This window comes from Oryctolagus cuniculus, chromosome 2 (genome assembly GCF_051225735.1).
Source record: "Oryctolagus cuniculus isolate XC-2025 breed Fujian yellow rabbit chromosome 2, ASM5122573v1, whole genome shotgun sequence".
NCBI classification, from domain to species: domain Eukaryota; kingdom Metazoa; phylum Chordata; class Mammalia; order Lagomorpha; family Leporidae; genus Oryctolagus; species Oryctolagus cuniculus.
The window spans coordinates 4,237,969-4,258,474 of NC_142868.1; the positions used below are offsets into that span (position 1 = coordinate 4,237,969).

The 20,506-nt window shown below is 53.7% G+C and overlaps 1 protein-coding gene and 1 pseudogene across 1 annotated transcript in view; both read right to left on the reverse strand.

Annotated features, from left to right (window-relative positions):
- The window catches only part of STK32B (serine/threonine kinase 32B), a 257,275-nt gene that overhangs the window by 52,219 nt on the left and 184,550 nt on the right, over positions 1–20,506 (reverse strand). The window contains exon 4 of the mRNA XM_051829718.3: positions 19,959–20,132. Within this exon, the coding sequence (XP_051685678.3) occupies positions 19,959–20,132 (174 nt within the window). The remainder of the gene's footprint in view (positions 1–19,958; positions 20,133–20,506) is intronic.
- LOC149127671 (glycogenin-1 pseudogene) lies at positions 5,200–6,420 on the reverse strand (annotated as a pseudogene).

The window sequence follows — 20,506 nt, forward strand, 5'->3', positions numbered from 1 at the left end:
CAGCGTGCACGGGCAAGACTCCCGCTCTGGACAGAAGCCGGGCACCGTGTTCCGGGCTCCCATCTCTTGGTTGTAAATAAGGCTTTATCGGAACGCACTCGTGGCTGCCTTGTTTGTGACAGCCACTGTCACGCCACAAGGACATGGCCGAGACCCTGTGCCTGCCAGCCCAGTGTGCTCACTGTCGGGTCCCGTCTGTCCGCCTCGCTGAGCCCAGCCTCCCCGTGCCCTCGCGGCTGGGTTGCCCTGGTGTCGTGCGCACAGCCACCTCATGACAAGAGTCAGGCTGAAGGCTGGCAAGACGTTGGTCAGGCTCATTCAGCCGAGCCCTCTTTCCAGCGAGGCCTCCAGCTTGGGCCTCGTCTACCTCGACTGGCCATAGCAAGAAGCCTGCTAAGTCAGCCCTGCGAGAATCCCGCCTCCTCCCCCTATTTCAGATCACCTTCCACTTCGGAACAGATCCTCATCCGCCTTGTCATCGGTCTGCCTCCCTGACGAGCTGGTTCGGCAAGAATCGCCCTGCACTCGGTGGCTCCTCTTAGTCACTTGCTACCTGCTGACTGCCGCACCCTGCTCATTGGCTAAACGTCTCCCACTTGCCCAATCTCTCTCTTCCCCTCCTATGTGGGTGCAGGTTCTTTTTGAACAGGCCCATGGTTTGCTAGCTCATGCCTATCCCCAATGCAATGCTTTGCTGTTCCTGTAGAAACACCACTGTCTCATAATCTCTGATTGTTGTCATTTAGGCTGACAAGGGGCACGTCTGCTGCTGTCTCTTTCCCGAGGCATCTACACGAAGACAGCCCCTGTGACCAGTCGATCGGCAGCACAGGACTACCATGGGGTTACACAAAGGCCTTTCCATTGCTCCTTGGACCCAATGCATCAGAGAAGCACAAAACCCCAAAGGGGAGGAGTTGGGGGTGACCCTGCCCCCCACAAGCACATTCTGAGGTGAGGGAGAGCTGGAGAGAGGTGACCACGGGTGAGTCCCCTCCCCATCTCAGCAGCCTCAGGCCGCACTGGGGGGTGACGGGGGAAGGGCAGGCTGAGTCTTACGGGGCCCAGGCTGGACTTGTAATTCTCAACGCTGCCTGCGCTGGGATGTACTCTGTACCCATCCCATCAGGACGGGATCTGCTACTCAATCGGGAGAGCACTTTGCCTGGGTACCAACGGGCAAGGATTAGAGAACAATCAAAATGGTTTGATGTAAACGGCCCGGCCCCAGCCATCACGAGACACGGTTGCTGCGCACATTTCTCCCGGAGAGTTGACGGGTGCTCAGCCGAGTTTAGCAGGCTGTGGGTGGCCCAGCTGTGCAGCTCTCCACAAACCAGGGGAGTCCCCGTGCCCTCCAGCCCCTTGCGTGCCCCTGTGTCGTCCTCTCTCCAGCGCCCCCTGTGTGTCCCAGGCTCCATGGAAAGGAGGCAGTGACTAACTCCGCAAGGCTCTTGGCCACCGTGCTGGACAGCTCCAAGTTCTTCTACGCGGGACACAGAATCCAAGCAGCCTCTCTGTACGGCCCCCCTGTGGGACCACACAATTGAAGCTCCCTCCCTCTTCCAGTGGGCAGATCAAAAGGTGTAAAGAGCTATCCCAAAGCTTCCCTGCGGCCCTTCTGAATCACCGGGTGAACAGCTTTCTGCTGGCCGCTGCCACAGGCATTTTCACTGTCTGATAAAAGCGCATGTGCAATACTTCTATTTTAGCTTAGCTCCAGGGGGAGAAGTGAGTTCTCTCCAGGAGATAAGGATGTTTTTCTTCTTTTCCTCTGATATTAAAATATAAGTGTGGAGAGACGGGGACATGCAGACTAGCAGAGGGGGAGATGTCTGTTTAAACTCCATCCACCACTTAGCACCCTTAAAGTCTTCCACACGTTATTTAACCTCCCTGGTTCCAATGCTCCCAGCTGTAGGATGGGAGGGGATTGGCTGGCAGTGTCCACAGGCTGGGTGGCTGTCAGGATTACAGGAGATGGTGCACTACTTGCACCTAATGAGCACACTCTGCAATGCCTAAGGCAGCCAAAAATGGAAGCTACAATCAGGCCACTACTGACATCAACTACTCAGCTTTGCTTTTCCAACTTAGAAGGCAAGACATTCAGCATCTGCTTCAACCGCAACAAGGTCAGGCCTCGGATCCCAGCACACGTGAAATGCCAAGTACTTCTACTCATTGCAAAATGCTATGACGAGACACCAAGAAGGCAGGTGCACCCGCGCCAGGTGCCTGGGCCGCTCACGCCTCCTGGCCCTTCGTGGGACTGCTACATGCACGTTTCTCACGCGTGCTACTCTGCTCCCCCTGGGCACCTCGCATCTTCTCAAAGGTCATCTCATCTTGTCTGCACCTTCAGCCAAGTGCGATACATACTCGTCCCATTTCAAAGATGAAGAAATTGAGGGTCCTGGAGATGAATAAGATTGTTCCTGCGATGCAGAAGCCAAGCAGCAGAGCCAGGCTGTAAGCCCAGCCCACTCTGTTTCAATTCATCCTCCTTGTAGAACCCTCTGGGGAGGTTGAGGGAAGCAACAGATGGACCAAGCTGTGACATCACTCAGGCGCTCTCTCTCTCTTTAACCCACATCCTTGGAGGTGCTGACCACACTCTCTTTTTAGGAAAGAGAACTGGATTAGGGCTCAGAGAACACAGAACATTCAGGGATTCAGCTGGACCCCTCCTCGTCGACTTCCACTTCTCTCTTCTCATCTACAACAGCCCAGGTACTCTTGGTGCAGGGTGTACAAAGATCTTACAGAGATAAACACGGGTATATCCAGAACCTGCACAACTGTGTAAACTCTGCCTCACGTCTGTGGGCAGCAATGATCGTGCAGTGCCGAGTCACACGTCCCAGTCAAGCCCTGTCTAGGCTACCCTGCACAAGTGCACGCCCCCAACAGACCAGTCCGGTCCCTGGGAACCGTCCCTTCTCACGCACATCCATGTTCGAGCTGACTTCCCCTCCCCTCACGACTCACTCCTCAGTCCCTTTTGAAAAGTGAGTAGTATCGACATGCAGGACAAGCTTCCCAATGCTGCACAGGAAGCAATGCACCTGCCGCCACCCTCGGTAGCAGTCCTACGTCTCTGCTCGCGGCTGGCAAGGCTGACTGTTCCCAAGCATGGACGTGTCTTCCCCAGCTCAGCATCCAGCTGCATTGCTATGCAAGAGAAGTTGTTTTTCTTTCTTTCTTTCTTTCTTTCTTTCTTTCTTTCTTTCTTTCTTTCTTTCTTTCTTTCTTTTGGCAGGCAGAGTTAGACAGTGAGAGAGAGAGAGACAGAGAAAAAGGTCTTCCTTCCATTGGTTCACTCCCCAAGTGTCTGCTACGGCCAGCACGCTGCGCTGATCCAAAGTCAGGAGCCAGGTGCTTCCTCCTGGTCTCCCATGGGGTGCAGGGCCCAAGCACTTGGGCCATCCTCCACTGCACTCCCGGGCCACAGCAGAGAGCTGGCCTGGAAGAGGGGCAACCGGGACAGAATCCAGAGCCCCGACTGGGACTAGAACCTGGGGTGCCGGCGCCGCAGGTGGAGGATTAGCCAAGTGAGCCACGGTGCTGGCCAAGAGTTTTTCTTGATATGCGGCTTTCAAAGAATGTTGGTGAATAGGACGAGTGGTGACAATTTAAGGAATTTTAAGATAAGAATGAACACAGGTTAGGGTTTCATACAGAAAAGTTTTAGAAGTTCATCCTGCTCAGTTCTGGAAGCCTCTAGGACCTACTATGTTGAAGGTGCTATGTTGAACACTGAAGACAGCAAGACGCAGGAAGCTGTTCCGATGAGTCAGTCAGGGTCTGCTGGAGGAGGCAGCCGTGCGTTTCTACCACAGAAGCTGGCAAAAGCTTGGAGGAAACACAGAAGGGAGTCGCTCCATTGTTTAGAATTTGGCAAAGCCCCCTTCTTTGATGGAAGTGGAACCTCTAATGCAGAGGATGCGCCAGAACACTGAACACACGAAGGCACACAGGTGTAGGTGTGGTGGTGGTGGACAGGACTGCACTGTCCTCTTGCTTGCCATGGTTTCCTGCCTCCTTCTGGTTCCCTTGGGGAATCTTTCCCCACTGGACACGGTCCTAGAGAGGGGCTGTCCAGAGGGCCCAGCCCACCTCAGGGGTAGACATAGGGTTCAAGGTGCCTGAACTAGAGTATTTCATTTCTCTAGCTACCAGAGATAGTCATGTGATACAGGCAGACCCAATCAGAAGCTTCTGGGCCAGTCATGTGATACAGGCAGACCCAATCAAAGGTTTCTTCGGGATGGTCTTGTGATTCAGAAGGACCAATCAGAGGCTTGTCTGGGTTCATATATGAATCTGGCACTTGAAGACTTCCTTCCATTGTGGTGGTCCAGCTGGGCACAGGGAAGTGTGAGTTTGCCGGTTGTTGGTCTGCTAGAAGAGGATCTGTTCATCAAACGAAGTGGGCAGAGACCTCCAAGGCAAATTCAATCTCTCTTCCTCCCACCCTCCCTCCACAAGGCTCAACAATATCAAACATGCTGAACTCAAAGTTTTTGGGTAAAATTTTCCTTTTTTTTCTTGGCAGTGAGTCTTTATTTTTCAGACAGGGTGCCATTGCAGGTAACCATCAGAGAACACACTATTTTCAAATACACAGAACTGAACCAAAGCATTTCAGCAGGCTGCCACCTCCCTGTACAAACACTGGTACATCGTCAGACACGGGCTAGGCAGTGAAACGGGTTTGTGCCAGCTGCTGATGCCATTGTGGCTATGAGTCACTCGGCAGTGTTACTATAGTCTGTCTTTACTCCGGCAGCCTCTGGACAATTCTACGAGGCAGGTCTAGTGAAGGGTGCAAGCAAGCAAGCAGGGGACCGGATGCTATGTGCTGTCTGGCAGGGAAACTGACTGGGAACCTGGCTCTGTACTCTTCGCCCCAGAGCTGATACAGCCAACTAAGTTGTTTGATACATATCCATATATATTTATATCTATGTATTGCCTTTACCATGTATAACTGGCAATCTGCATAAGCGAACGTTCGTGACACAGCTTAGTGTCGAAAAGCAGGACACTGTCCGTACAACAGAACTGCTGCCTCACAACTTCTGCCCAGTTCTCGCTCTACAGAGACCCTTCGTCTGATGAGTTTCAGTGGAAGCCTCTAGGCGCTAACAGACTTTTCTCAACCCAGCTCTAGATGCCAAGTATCAGAAACAAGTGCCTGTGAAGTGGGTGTGTCCAGTGCTACTGGAGGCAAGTGTCAAGCTTCTTCTTGATGTTGTCAAAGGAATCTGCTCCCACGTCATCAGCCTGGCCCTGTTCCCACCGCTCTTTCCGTTCTGAGGACACACATGGTCGTGTGGTGGCCGGGGTCTCCCCAAGGGACAAGTATGATACGGCTCGTGAGACATCTTCCACATGCTGGTATGAGTGGTGCCTTTGGCAAGGCCAAATTGTTGGAGCAGAGGTGCAACACTGGTGGTGAAGACGTCCCGCCACACGTTGAGAAACTGTGGATGAGTCATGGTGACACTTTTTGTTTTGGTGTCATAATATAATTCCATGGTCTGGTTTGCCCCAGGAAATGCACAACTTTGGCACTTGGACCGACCGCTTTGCATGCTGGGAGGCAGGAGTATACAGAAATGCTGCTTAGATTATAAATAAATGGCAGGTGTTTCTGATATCTGATGTTGCCCAGCAGTAAGCCCTGGTCCCCACCATCAAAGCTGCCTCGCTCGGAAGCAACATGCAACAGCTGATTATAGGTTTCCACCGAAGGCTGATAAACAAAGACCCCAGGGTTGAGGCGGTCAGGCCAGCCTGGGTCTGGCGCAGCCGACAGTTCTCTCTCAAAAAGAGCATCAATATTTGCCAGAACCAGAGTATCTGCACCCACGAACACACATTTTGAATACTGGGTAAGGGGCCAGCAGTGCAGTTTGGTCAGTGCGACGCCCAACTCGGGCCTCTTCATTAAGGTGAGATGCGCAGAGTCGCCACTGTCCAAGATGTCCACTGTGGTGACTTCATCAAAGACTATGTCTAAAGGCTTTCTCATGGTGTCTGAGACGTGTGGGGCGGTGAGCACGGCCAGGCTTTGGGAGGTCCTGTGCTGTGTCAGAGATGAGCCCAGCACCAGGGCACCCTTGGTGTAGGCATCGTTTGTGGTCAGTGTCACAAAAGCCTGATCTGTCATGGTGCTGCCAGGGTGTGGACGGCTGCTGCAGCCGCAGGTTAGTGGCTTGGAGAAGCCGGGTGTGGGGAGGGGAGCACAGCCCGGGAGGAGGCATGGCGGGAGCCCCTTTTTCTTAAATTGGTTTGATAAGCGTTTCCATCACTCCAAACTCATCCAAACAATTATGCCAAGTTGATGTACCACAGTAGATTAAAGGGGTCAGCGGGCACAGTGAGAATTAAGGGGCCAAATCAGGAAATCATACTGAGCTTTGAGTGACAGGGCTAAGACAGAGTTTGTCCTGCAGGCAATGGGGAGTCAGCGAATGCTTTTATAGAGCTTTGATTCAGACAGCTATCTGATCAGGGATATGGATCGGCCTCTCTTTCACTTGTTAGTTCAGGGGAATCGAGCCAGGCTGAACTTCTTAGTGTGGGTGGGGCGAGAAGCAAGCATGCTTTGAAACTACTAATTTCATGCGAATATGCCAGGAGGCAGTCTTCCTCCTTAGTGACTAAGATTATTTAATTAGCAATGAAAATCAATTCTTCTATGTGAAGTAGCAGGGTGAACACTTCAAAGGGGCATCTCTTTATGCAGGTAACAGGACACATAGTGCAATTAGCAAGCACATCCATAATCAGGAAACAAAGGGACAGTCGCAACAGAGAGGCTCATAAACGCGTTCTCCTCCCTGATTCCTTGTCTGGTTGGAGCAGCTCTGCTCTGGCTGATTTCATTCTTCACAGCCTTGTCCTAGAGGTCATTCCATCTCGACCTAAAAGCCCCAGTCGTTGTGAATCCTTATAATTTCTAAAGAACCATCACCAGGCTTGGAGACTGAGCAGGAGCACAGACTCAGAGTCAAGGCTGGAGTTTGCCTTTGTTGTGCAAAATGTGCCTAGAAACCCCAGGAGATTCGTCACCAAGGCCCTGGATTCTTGGTCATGCCCCAGGGGCAGCACCTGGCTAACGCTGTGGCCTTGACAAGTTGTATTCTCTGGTCTATGGGACATAAGCGGAATCATGAAAGACAGCCCAAACTAAAGAGCAGCTGCACGAATTAAATGGCATGATGCAAGACTCTCAAGCTGTCAACACATTTATATAAAAGATGTATTGGCAGAAAAGACTGCTCTTTTTTTTTTTTAAAGGCATTCCATCTCATTTTACATACATTCCTGACAATCAGGCCCAGTGTTAGGGACTCAGGACCTATTGGTGATGAGAAAGAGGTTCCAAGCTTTAGGGACAGAAACCTAGCAGGAGACATGCAGTAACAGCAGACTGTGGGGCTGTGGTCACTGTGGTCACTGTGGTCTGCATGAGCTGCTTTGGAAGCAGAGGGGTAACTCTGAGACACCCCCCCCCCCACAGTGTGCTTCCCCTTGAAGCCATGGCAGCTGTCACAGAGGGCCAACACTTGAGTTGGGAGTTCGGAGTGGCACCATAACAACATTGTAGTAGACTCCAGACAGTGTGATGGCTGGAGCTATGGGAGCCCAAAGGATAACCAGGGACACAAGGAGGCTGTGCTGGCCACATGCCTGTGAGCGATCAGACCTAGTTCTTGCTCTTTTCTCCACCACTGAAAACAGCATTATATAGACTTTCGTCTTCTGGCCTGCAGGTGGGTTTGCCCTGTGGGGGGCACAGGTGGAAGACTAGAGCACGGATGGGAGAGAGGCCAGGGTTTCTCCTTTGTTTGCTGGTAGTGCCCTTGGCAGAGCTGCATCTTCCCTACCGTGTCGTTCCAGCTGCGCCGGCCTCTGGCACAGCCCAGCTCTCACTGGATCCTCTAAGGGTCCAGCCCCACCTCAGGGGCCTGACTCCATGGCTCCAGGACCTGCCCTCCAAGCTCCCCTGTGGCCTTCCCCGCTTGGGGCTTGCAGCACACTCCTACAGCTTCTGATCTCTGGGCTGCCTCATCACCCTGTCTGTCCTCCACGTACACCTGAAGAAAACACACACATCACTAATTCCTTCTGCTAAGATCCTTCTTTTTGACTCAGCGTGGTTTCCAGTTTCTGCCTGCAGCCTGACTCACACAGAGGCCCATGAACTGTCCTAAGTGAGATATGATGATGGGTGGCGGCAGAGGACAAAACTCGAAGATTTTAAAATTTGACGAATGAAAGAGAGGAAGACTTGGGAGTGTGAAAGAGTTAAAATGCATTCGTTCACTGATTCATCGTTGCCTTCCTATCTGCAGCTCCAATCTCTAGTCACGGGACGCGAGTGTCATGTCTACTTTCAGCACCAAGGAGAGCTCTCCCTGCCCTCTACAGTTCTTACTGCTTAAAGAAATAGCTCTCTCTTGATGTCAGAACCCTTCAGACATCAATACAGCTCGTTTACTACTGAAGACGGAAACGTTTAGAATTTGCAAGTTCCTCTCACAGTGATGGAAAGGAAGCGATCTCAATTAGTATGAGTGATGTTGATTTGACCTTTCATTTTACACAGGTCTCACGACATTAAGGTTTGCAGCCACTTCCACACTGGCTTCCCTGACGTACACCTCTCCCCTTTAAAATATCTGCTTAGTGTACCTTCCCAAGGACACTTGTTATCTCCCCGTTAGCCAAAACAAACACGTCTGAATTCTTTAGTCCAGAAGTTGAAGCTCCTCTAGTCAACATGGTTCTTCAAAAAAGAAATAATAGAATTAACTAAGGGCCGGCACTGTGGTGTAGTGGTTAAAGCCACTGCCTGCAGTGCCTGCATCCCATATGGGTACTGGTTTGAGTCCTGGGTGCTCCGCTTCCAATCCAGCTCCCTGCTGTGGCCCGGGAAGGCAGTGGAAGGTGGCCAAGTGCTTGGGCCCTGCACCCGTGGGAGACCTGGAAGAAGCTCCTGGCTCCTGGCTTTGGATCAACTCAGCTCCAGCAGCTGCAGCCAACTGGGGAGTGAACCAGCAGATGGAAGACCTCTCGCTCGCTCTCTCTTTCACTCTCTGTCTCTCCTTCTCTCTCTGTGTAACTCAAATAAATAAATCTTAACAAGAAGAATCACTGCATGATCCAGCAATTCCACTCCTGAGGATATTCCCAATATAACTCAGAGCAAAGTCCCAAAACTGTACATAATAGCATTATTCCTACAGCTGAAAGGTACAAACAACCTAAATATCTACCAAAATATGAATATATAAGCAACATGTGGAAAGTACCCATAAAGAAGTATTATTCCATCTTGAAAAGGAAGAAGGCCAGCGCCGCAGCTCATTAGGCTAATCCTCCGCCTGTGGCGCCAGCATCCCAGGTTCTAGTCCTGGTCAGGGTGCCGGATTCTGTCCCGGTTGCCCCTCTTCCAGGCCAGCTCTCTGCTGTGGCCAGGGAGTGCAGTGGAGGATGGCCCAAGTGCTTGGGTCCCTGCACCCACATGGGAGACCAGGAGAAGCACCTGGCTCCTGGCTTCGGATCAGCGCAGCACCAGCTGCAACAGCCATTGTGGGGTGAACCAATGGCAAAAGGAAGACCTTTCTCTCTGTCTCTCTCTCTCTGTCCACTCTGCCTGTCAAGAAAGGAAGGAAGGAAGGAAGGAAGGAAGGAAGGAAGGAAGGAAGGAAGGAAGGAAAGAAGGAAGGAAGGAAGGAAGGAAGAAAAAAGAAAAGGAAGAGAATCCTGACACTTGCCACACCTGAATTTGTCAAGTGAAGTGAGTCCAGCGGGGAGAAGTCTGAAGTCTGCCTGCCTGGCTCCCCTTGTGTGCAGGCCCCGCACACTCAGATCCACGGAGGCAGAAGGAAGAATGGCGGCTGCCACCACTGGGGGACCGGGAATGCAGGGTCGTGCGAGATGAAGAGTCCCAAAGCCTGGTCGCACAGCGTTGTGAATGCCAACCACCGTGCACTCAAGAATAACTAAGGTGGCAGACTCAGTGTTCAGTGCGTTTTACCAAAGAAACTCGCTAGCTCGCTTTCCAGTTACATGCTTTACCCAACTATGAAGCCGTCTAATCGACACCTCCCAAACATACCCGAGTCTCCTGCATCAGTACCTCCCCCACCCCAACTCACAGCATCTCCAGCGATCAGAAACCAAGCAGGGTCTCCAAGCACGGCACACACACCCCCTACTCCACGGAGGGCTGTCTCCTAGCACCTGCACACCCCACCTAAGCTGCTCCACAGTGACTCTCCCTGCCTTAGGGATTTCTCTCTCAAAGCACGTGACATTCTCCTCCTTTTATTTTAGTCTGTGAGCCTTTTCTAACTGCGGAGCACTCTGAGGGCTGTTGACATGGTTTTGCGCCAGTTCTGTCGCCCTAGAATGTAGCACTGGAAATGGCAGTTCATAGTAAAACTATAAATGCACAACAAGTATTCCTTGAGTCTTCATATTTTCAGTTAATGGAACTGCGGCTGGCTTGGTCAAAGGAGACGGTGGGACAGGTTATCCGAGCTGCTGTTGGAATGCTCCTGCGATCTGCACCAGGATCCGTTGCCTCCTTTCAGTCTATAGGGAAGGGAGGCTGCTCCCCTCCCTACAGTCCAACATCCTTACGGCAGGCAGAATCGTCCTGTGTGAAGCTGCAGCCTGCAGCACAGATCACATCATGTCACGCCTCCACTGAAACCCCAGCAGCATCTCTCCCCTCTGTCGGGACAAAGTCGAGCTGATGAGTCTGCTACCCTCTGTCTCATGTTCTGCCCCTGGCCCGGGCTCCTACCGCTCTGCCATTGTCCACGCTACTCTAGTCACGGTGGCATGCTCACTCTCATCTTGCAACCTCGACTCCTCTGCCTAGAAACGGTGACTTTAGATCCCCACATCTCGCCCTCATGTTCTGCAGCTCTTGGCTCACATGTTCCTGTATCAGATGGTCCATCTCTGACTCTTCCACGTGAAAGAACAGCCCTCACGTCTCACAGCACCGACTCATGCACGTTGTCTGTTGGCTGCCTCCCTCCACCGGAATGACGCTCGAGGAGGGCAGACCGGATCAGTGTTCACTGTCGCATTCTTATCCTGGTGCGACACGGGTACCCAGTGAGTCACCACTGGAGGGAGGAGGGGGTAGATGGGTGAACGGGTGTAGGATCAGCCGATGGACGGTGTGTGGATGAAAGGAGAGATGATGGGTGGAAGGATGAATGTGTGGATGAATGAACACCACAGCTTCTCCAAGACTGCAAGGCACAAGGGAGAAGAGCCAAGTGAAATAACAGGACACCAGCCTGCAAATACAGAAATTTATACCACTTTCCTCTTTTCTTTCCTCACTTGGATTCCCATTTTCCTTTAAGGAACTACTTCAGCAATGTTTGTGGCAGTTGTTACCAGATGAAGCCCACATTTACTAACCTCGCCCTCAAGTTCCTGCACAGGAAGACTTGAAGTAAGCCCCAGTACAGCACTTGTGGGTGGCTGAATCTGCCGACCCTTCCTTGGCAGCTCCTCGGCCTGGAAAGCTGTTCTTCATCATTCGCACCTGTCAAAACACTCATCAGGCTTCCAATCCCAGCTCCTCCACGAGCCCAGGCAACGCCTAACGCACACGGGCTATCTCAGTCCTCGGAACTCTGAGGACTCAGCCCCTACACATCCTTTCTAGCACCGTATTTTCCTCCCTTTCAACATAGGGGTGGGGCAGAGGCGCTGGGTCACAATATGATATATCCTGTGTATCTTGAGTGTGAGTGTGTGTGTGTGTGTGCGTGTGTTGTGTGTCCTAGCGTCTGCGGTAAGAGCCCAAATATGGTAATTAGTCCTGTCAATAACCAGTGGATCCTTCCATGACAGAGGCATCCTAGGGTCGAGGGTTTTCGGTCTTCTTGTCTCTCTCTGATACCAAGCCTTGATGTCTCCTGTATCGGGGACTGCAAGACCGGATGGGTGAGTGCAGGACCCTACTTGGGAAGGGGTTGGGGCAGCACTGGGATAAAGCTCAGAGCCCTTGGTGCTCTCACTGCGAGCAGCCATTTCCAAACCGGCGGCCCCGACTTCCCGACACCGATCCGGCCTCTTGCTTCCGAACAGCCCCCGTACAGCAGCCTCTAACTTACTGGCGCCTTCGGAGCCGTGTTTCCAGCTTTCATACTCTGCTTCGGATTTCACTCCAGTTTCTCCGATGCTACGCTGAGACTCAGTACTCCATTTTCAAAATTTATTATCTAACATAAACACTCTCTACCCAACCGCGGTGCACTCTGTACACAGGAGACGGAACAGTCCCTTCAAGGAATAAATTGGATTCTCCTGTATCTCACGCTTCCATCATCACAAAACCATAAATCCTCAACACGCTCCCCTGAAAGAGAGCAAAGCAAAGCTCTGTGCCTAGGAGTGACGAGCTTCCTCCCGAGCCTGCACTGGGGTTTCCATTCCAACGACAGTGTGCACGTCTTCAGGTTTCTCTCCACGTGGATGTTTATTTCTGCAGATATGGCGCCGGGACCACAGGGTCGTGGAGGAGGACGGCTGGGGTGGCTTCCCCTCCACCTCACGGGAACTGTAGCTTAGTTTTTGTACAACAAAGACGGAAGGCGTCTGGGGACAGATAGATTAATAGTGGTGGGAAGGGTAGGGACAGAGAGGGAGTTTGGATTAAATAGAGGAAGCTGGGTGTAGGCCATCGACTTTGATAAATAAATCACACGAGAACGAGATATAAATAATAGGGGAGGTGGGGTGGGGAATTTGGAAACTCTTTGTGCTACTTCCCAATTTTTGTTTTGCAGCTTTAAAACTCTTCTGAAACAAAGAACAAAGCTAAAAACAAAAGGTTGTGTCAGTTATTTAGTGCCAACCTTGTTGAGGGCTTAGTATGGACAAGGCAAAGCTGTGCTTGATTCTCTGTGGATCATCTCATTCCATTGCCCTAAAGCCCATTTTAAAGAGGCCAAGACTACGGCAGGATGAGATGAACTTTTTTGCGGGTGATTTCTCTGCTGGCTTACTGGATGGTCCAGGATTCTAACCAGGTAGTGCAATCTTACCTCGTGCTTTGCAAGCACCGTCCCTTTAGAGAGAGTTAATTGTGCTTTGATTTTCTCATTAAAGGGGTGACATGCTGATTAAAGGCAATTTTAAAATAGAAAAAAGATAAAAAGTGAAATTATAGTGAGCCTCCCTTCAACCTAATGCATTGGGAAACCGATTTTTACTCTTTTTTGTTTAATAAGCAGACATCTTGTTACAGTCGTGCAAATTTATAAGGTATAGTTTTCTCTAAAGAGTGTCAAAACAGCCCCTTCCACCCAGTGCAGGGTCTCCATAGTAAGTACAATATTCGAAAGTGTTACAGTCTCCTAGCATCTTAATGGTTTCCTAAGCCAATTCCTTTCCTTTAGATTCTTTCAAATGCACTGGTCATCACACACGGTGCTGCCCTAAATGCTCTCAGACTTAAGGCAGAGAGGCGAAGACTCTAGGTTACATTCCAAGAAGTGACACTCACCAAAGTGTGTGAGTTCAAAAGGAGTCTGATTCCTGTGGCCACGTGTCTTCCCCAAAGGGCTGTCGATTTCCACCACCACCAGCAAACGTTCAGGCAGCCCCAGGACCTTTCATTTGTCTTTTCCCCAAATGGCCCAATCCAGGTGTCATCCTGGCGTGGAAGCCTGGCTAATTCTTGAGGCCAAATTTCACCCTCACAGCACAGCCAGGGTGCCATGACTCAGCACTTCCCCAGCGTGCTGAGCCGGTGGTCGCACACCTGTCTCCTGGGGCCGACTGTGGGCCTAGTGGCAGGCACGGCAGGTGCCCCACGCATGCTTATGGAGTGGGTAATGCATCATGGCTCCCATTTTCCTGTCTGGCACACAGTGGGTGCTAATTACATACTGGCTATCTATATCTGAGATTTGATGTCCTTCAGAGCCTCCCGGGGCAGAAGGAACTCACAACCTGAGTAAACCCTGTCAGTTTCTCGGGCCTCAATCATTCGTTCAAGGCACACACATTTATTTAACGCCTCCTGTGTGCTGGGACTTGTAGTAGGTATCCGGGAAATAGAGATAAACCTGAATGTGTGATATGGAGGCGATGGTTTTAGAGGCCTCTCTGGGGAAGCATGGAGGGAGGGGCCTCGTGACAGGTGCCTGGAGCGGGAGTTTGTTTCAAATCAGCTCCTCTGTACTCCGTGGGCAGACGCAGGGCACCAGCACCCGCCCGCCGGCCCCGCAGCCTCCCGCAGCCTCCACATGCGCCTTCTTTATCTCCTGATGGACAGAAGTCTCCAGGCCACTTCCTGTTGCTGAAACAAAGAACCCGAGGCTGCACACTGCGTACAGAAAGAAGAGCTCGACCCACCCAGGGTTCTGGAGGCTGCAAGTCTGGGGCCTCTGGTGAGGGCCCGCTGGCTGTGTCACCAGCAGAGAGACAGCCATGTGCAGATGAGGGGGAGGGCGTCACCCCGGGAGATGGGAGGCCAAGCGGCTGGGGGCAGGCTTGCCGTTCTGACAACAACCCACTCTTGCAGGAACTAACGAGGGGGTCCCGCCACTCCCGCCCCAGCACCACCCTGGGGACCAAGCTCCCAGCACATGGCCCTCGGGCGAGCGGACGATCCACACCCAAACCACAGCGAGGGGTTTAAGCCACGACCTCACGTGTCACAAGGTTCACGACCCTATAATGGAGCGCATGCGGAACGTGGCAGGAATGTAACACCAGGGATCCAACCTCAAAGGGGCTTCCCTCCCCTCTTCTTCCTTCCCTGACTCAGGAGTGGTTAAGCAGCCCCTGCCCTGGGCCATGCACTCTGACAGTGTGGAAGACAGGCAGGTGAATGGGGCGGGGAACGTGCCAGCCCCGGGGGGAGTACGGGGGAGGCAGGTCTGTTCTGTGGCCTCTGAGAAGCAGTAATGAACACCTGGTCATTAGCAACTGGGGTGAGAAAGAAGCCAGCCAGGAAGCAGACAGGGTGCGGGAGAGGACGGGGCTGGGGGCCGGCCTGGGGTCCCAGCTTAGGGAAAGGGCGGCCAGCCAGGGTGCCCTCTGCAGGGGGCTCTTGTCCCTGCTCCGGCTCTGTCTGGGGACCAGCTGGATGTGACATGGACAGGGTGCAGCCTCCGTGATCCTTCTGCGTCTGGGGAGGTGGCAGGGGGTGGAGCGGGAGAGAGCCTTTGGCTGCGGTCAGACGCCAGCTGTGACCCCGGGCCGCTGCTCACTACAGTGCCCCCGACTCAGGCAAGGAAACCTCGGCTGCCTCACCTGGACCGCAGGCTGGTGCCCTCCCCGGGGGTGGTGGCGAGGGGCCGATGAGATGCAAACCTGCTCATGTGCGTGTTCATACACGCGTTCTCACTCACTCAGGCACGTTGGGAAGAGCTCCGTACACCCCGAACCAGAAGAGTCCTAGAGTTCAGTGGTCACCACCTGGGGTCTGAGGCCAGAGTAGGCCAGCTGGGCGTCCCGGGCAATCACCCAGCCCCTCGGCACAGTGGGGGTCACCAGAGTCCCTCGTTCATTTTATTACTGTGAGGATTACATGAGATAACGCTTATATATGTGTGTATCGACAAACAATACCCTTATATATATATATATATATAGTATATATAGTATATATATATATATACTAACACCTGACATCTGCATGGGTACACCCACAGGTGCATATACACACATATGTCACACACACACACATGAATGCAAATACACACGCACATGCATACACATGCACACTCCATCTCCTATCCATCTGCGTAAAGGAACGCCGAGAACGTCTGACTCGTGGTGGTTGCGGCTGTTCATTTGATTTTGTCTGACCTGTTCCTTGTGTACACCCGGTCCAGGAATCCTGCCCTGGTGACGGTGACGAACCTTCGGGGCTTCCAAAACCATCAGTCTTTCTGACAAACTGGACCACACCACTGCCAGACTCCAACGCCTCAACACGCCGAAACCAACAGTGTCCTCCTGGACGTACAGCCGCCGCCTCGGCCCACACAGGGACCCCCCCCCGCCCCCCCCCCCCATTCAGGCTCCTCTGCCCAGCGCCTGCCTTCGCTTCTCTGATATTCCCTGATTGTCCCGCAAATCCCAGACCAAGGCGGCACAGGAAGCCTTCCCTGCCCGCTCCGAGCCCCGCCCCCCTCCCCACCCCAGGCTGGGTCCGGCTCCCTCCTCAGAGCTCCTACAGGCTGCTGTGTGGCATTCTGTCACCGTCCCCGCCCTGGGTGGCAGCCATTTGGTCCCTGGAACAGGTGCCTCCTGGACCTGGGACGCTGCTCAGGCACAGGGCAGTCTCACCCGTTCCCTCCTAGGGGCTGGCACGCTGCTTGGCTACTGAAAACACAAAAGCCCAGTTCAAATGCCATGAAAAGCCGTTCTCAGTGCTTTGAGCAATAATGTACGTGGAACCTATGGCAGCACTTTTCTGCTCGGTTACTATCACACACACCAGCTATGCCCTGAGATGCATTTTATTTAATTAATTAATTAATTAATTTATTTATTTTTGACAGGCAGAGTGGATAGTGAGAGAGAGAGAGACAGAGAGAAAGGTCTTCCTTTGCCGTTGGTTCACCCTCCAATGGCCGCCACAGCTGGCGCGCTGTGGCCGGCGCACCGTGCTGATCCAAAGCCAGGAGCCAGGTGCTTCTCTGGTCTCCCATGGAGTGCAGGGCCCAAGCACTTGGGCCATCCTCCACTGTACTCCCTGGCCACAGCAGAGAACTGGCCTGGAAGAGTGGCAACCGGGACAGAATCCGGCGCCCCGACCAGGACTAGAACCCACCCAGGTGACGACTCCGCTCGGGCAGCAGCAGTGCCTTCTCCCTTCCTCTGCCTTTTTGTTCCGTCCGTGCCCAGGAAGGCTTGATGATCACCACCCACCTGCCTCCTTCAGTTCCCCTCTCCAAATGCTGATCTCTCTGCAAAACACCTGCACAGACACCCCGGAAAGGAGGTCTCCCCACGCCGCGGGCGTTCCTTTGCGGGGCCAAGCTGACGCATCAAGTTAGCCCTCCTCAGTGAGTCAGAGGATCAGAGCCACTTGAAGGCATCTGCTGGAATTCGGTGCACGGCTCCAGCCAGCTGTGCGGTAACGGCGACCGCGCCCTTTTCTGCCCATCCTATCCCTCGCGCTGCCCCAGGACAGTTGACATCTATTCACCAGCATCCTGGTGACTCAGCGTCGGAGGGACATGGGCCATTTATCACGCACCAGGGTGAGAAGGCTTTTGCTAATTCATGAATGACACACACATGACTCATCAGTGAAGAACTCTCCCTCCCAGCACCTCCTCCGAGGTGCCACGCGCTGCCCTTCTGGTCCACACAGCCCGGGGCTGCAGCCACAGCGCCCAGGGCCACAAGCCTGCATCCCCGAGTGGCTGAGCCGCTGGGACCCCCGCACAGTCCCTACCGTATTTTTCGTCTCCTTGTCCTTCCTTGTGTTGTGATGTAGGTCAAAGCTACGCACGCAAATATAGCTCATGGGCCCCAGCTGGATGACCCCAACAACGTCTGGCTCATTCCTGCCCACCGGTTCGTCCCCATTCCTTCGGCCCCTCCAGGGTGGACTCCCGCCGTCCGACTCCGTACCTGTTCACGGTGTGTGGTTTCCTTTGCTGTTTCATTCCAGGCTTCTCACTACCCAGAGGAGGACTGAGAAGTCTTTGCTCTTCTGATTCCCCAGCGGAGCGCTGCTCGCCGGTCCGTGGACTCCCAGGATTTAGGGGATTACGACAGAGCCGGTCCGCTCAGTAAGACGCGCTCTCCAGAGATGACGTCTTGCACAACGTTTTCATTCCCTGCAACTAATACCTGGCTTTTTTTTTTTTTTTTTTTTTTTTATGATTGAGCTTTTTTGTGATTTTCTCACTAATGCGACTTTGGATTCTTTACGAGCTCATCGGTCTCCTCCTAAGAAAGCCAGCTGCATCAGGAGTTCTGTTGGTCCACTTATTCTACAGGAGTCCCTTCCAGGGTCTCGCAACGCACCCCGATTGGAACCGGAACCAGCACCAGCAATGGGCTACACCACCGGGCAGAGCTCGCGCCCGTCCGGCATCCGCGGGAGCCCAGCTTTCCCGCCCCCCTCCTTGACTCACACCTTCGTGTCAGACCCACCCCATTGTCCCACGGCTCGAGAAGAGGTGGCTGTGAGGTCCGCTCCTGAGACACGCGCCGCGGGAGAGGCACAGCTCGTGCGTGTTGGCGGCCACGTCTGCCCTGCCTGCCAGCATCCGAGAAACCCACAAGCCCTCTAGGTTTTCAGCCTGCCTGACCTGCTGCTCTTCTGGGGACGCCCACCGCGCCAGGAGTGTGGGGGTCTGTTTCCAGCCTTCTCACGGCGCCCTGGCACGTTCTTGCAGTTCGGAAACCCATGCATTGCAGGTTGTTTGAGGATCTTTTTCCTCTATGCTTTTGCTGTTCTGTCTGGTGTGGAGGTTTCTGGGCTGGTAGGCTAATTTTCTTATCTTTTCTCTCACATTTTCTTCTTATCTTTTTGCTCCACTTTATAGGAAAGTACAAAGACCAACCTTCCAATGCGTCTTGAGAGCTTTGCACTTTCCATCTTTAATTTCTAAAGGCCTGACGCTGTTCTCGGAATTAAAGGTGGACGTCTTGTTTTACACTGGCACAAAGCCTTCCCGTCCCTCCGCAAAAACTGACCCAAGTGAGTGTGATGTCTCCAGAGCCTTTGCTTACCTCGAGTTTTGCTTTTCCCCTTTGATGCTTGTGGCCGATTTCCCGGGTGTCTGACCGCCCGTGGTTGTCGCTGACCCGGCTGGGAGCTGCTAACCCCTGAGTGGAGCTTGCGGACCACGAGCTGCGTTCCGAGCTGCCACGGGCGACCTCCGATGTCACAATCGCTGGGTCCCAGCCCCTCGGCCGTCGCCGGAATCTCCTGACGATGGCAGGGAGGCACCGTTCTCTGGTCCCTTTTAGATCACCTTGTTGGTTTCAGTCCAATATCCCAACCCGGGGGGGGGCTTGGGTTTAGCTGTATTCAGCGGCCGACCTTTCCATGACCACTTGGGGCAGGGAGGGACCGCCGTCCAGTTGGGTAGGGCGTGTAGAATGGCCGGAGTCCTTCGTATTTCCTAAGAGGCTTGCCGCCAGTTCATCCTCCTTCACCCTCCACTGCCCCCTCACGGACGGCAGGTGCTGCGCAGTCCTGAGCCGTTGGGGGATGCTCCAGTCTCTGTTCTCGGCGCTCCCCATGACAAAATTCATGGCTGGGATCCCAAGTGACTTACACTCTACCTCGTCCTCCCAATGCCCCCTAATGCCCAGCTATGGTCTCTGCTTGGTTTTCCTCATTCTTATGGATTTGTCATGTTTCAAATATTCCTGATTGTCATTTGAGGAGAGCTTTGGGAGGGAGAAAGCGTAACTGCAAACGCGTGTGCTTCATCCCTCTCAGCACACACGCTCCAGCCCCTGTCTTCTGCAAGTCTTCCACAGACCGTGTAAGGCAGAGGCAGCTCAGCGGGGACCAGCACAAGGCCACAGGGCACGGCGTTCGGGCCCCCGTGCAGGTGTCCGCTCTGTGGCTGGCAAGAGGACCTCGTGCAGGAAACCGGCAGACAGCAGCGCTACGCCCGTGGTCAGGAGGCCACTGTGACCCCTCTGACCCGAGACACCAGGGACAGAACGTCCCAGTCTCCCCAAGAGCAGAGTGGGGTGGGTGCAGGCAGGAAGGGGGGCCACCCTGACTCGGCGACAAGCCAGGAGAATGCCAGTCCCGTCATGAACTTATCCTGACCTTCACCACCTCCGCGCGCTGCCTCTTCCAGACGACTTCAGGGACGAGGACCCTCCCCCCGCCGGAACAGCGCTCCCCGCACCCTCTCCTGCCGGCCGCCGCGCCCGTGCCCCCCACGCCCCCCGCCGGGTACCTGTGGATGATGCGGTAGCGCTGCAGATACTCCAGGGCCAGGGCCAGCTCGCAGATGTACAGCTTGACCGCCGCCTCTGTGAAATGGACGCTCTGCTGCAGGTGGTAGCGCAGGTCGCCCCCCAGCAGCAGGTCCACCACCATGAACATGTCCTCCTCATCCTGGAAGGAGTACCTGGGGGCAAGGAGGGACGCAGAGGGTCAGGGGCGGGGAGAACCAGCCACATCCTCGACATCACTGCCCCCATTCTACGGAAGCGCAAACTGAGGCCCAGAGCACAGCACTCACGCTGCCCGAGACCTGGTGCCACGGGAGAGGAGTGGAAGGCTTCCCTCTGTGTCGTCGGGGCCAGCGCATTCCCTATATAGCAAAGGAGGACTGAGCGTGGGTCAGTACTCAGAAAGACACGTTCAAATAGCAGCACTGGACACGAGCGGAAGCTTTAGTCTGATGTCCTCAGGATCCGCAGAGGCCAGCCTGCAGCGATGCACCTCTGCCCCCCGCGGCGCCCGTGCCCCACGCGAGCACTGGGCTGTGGGACTGCACAC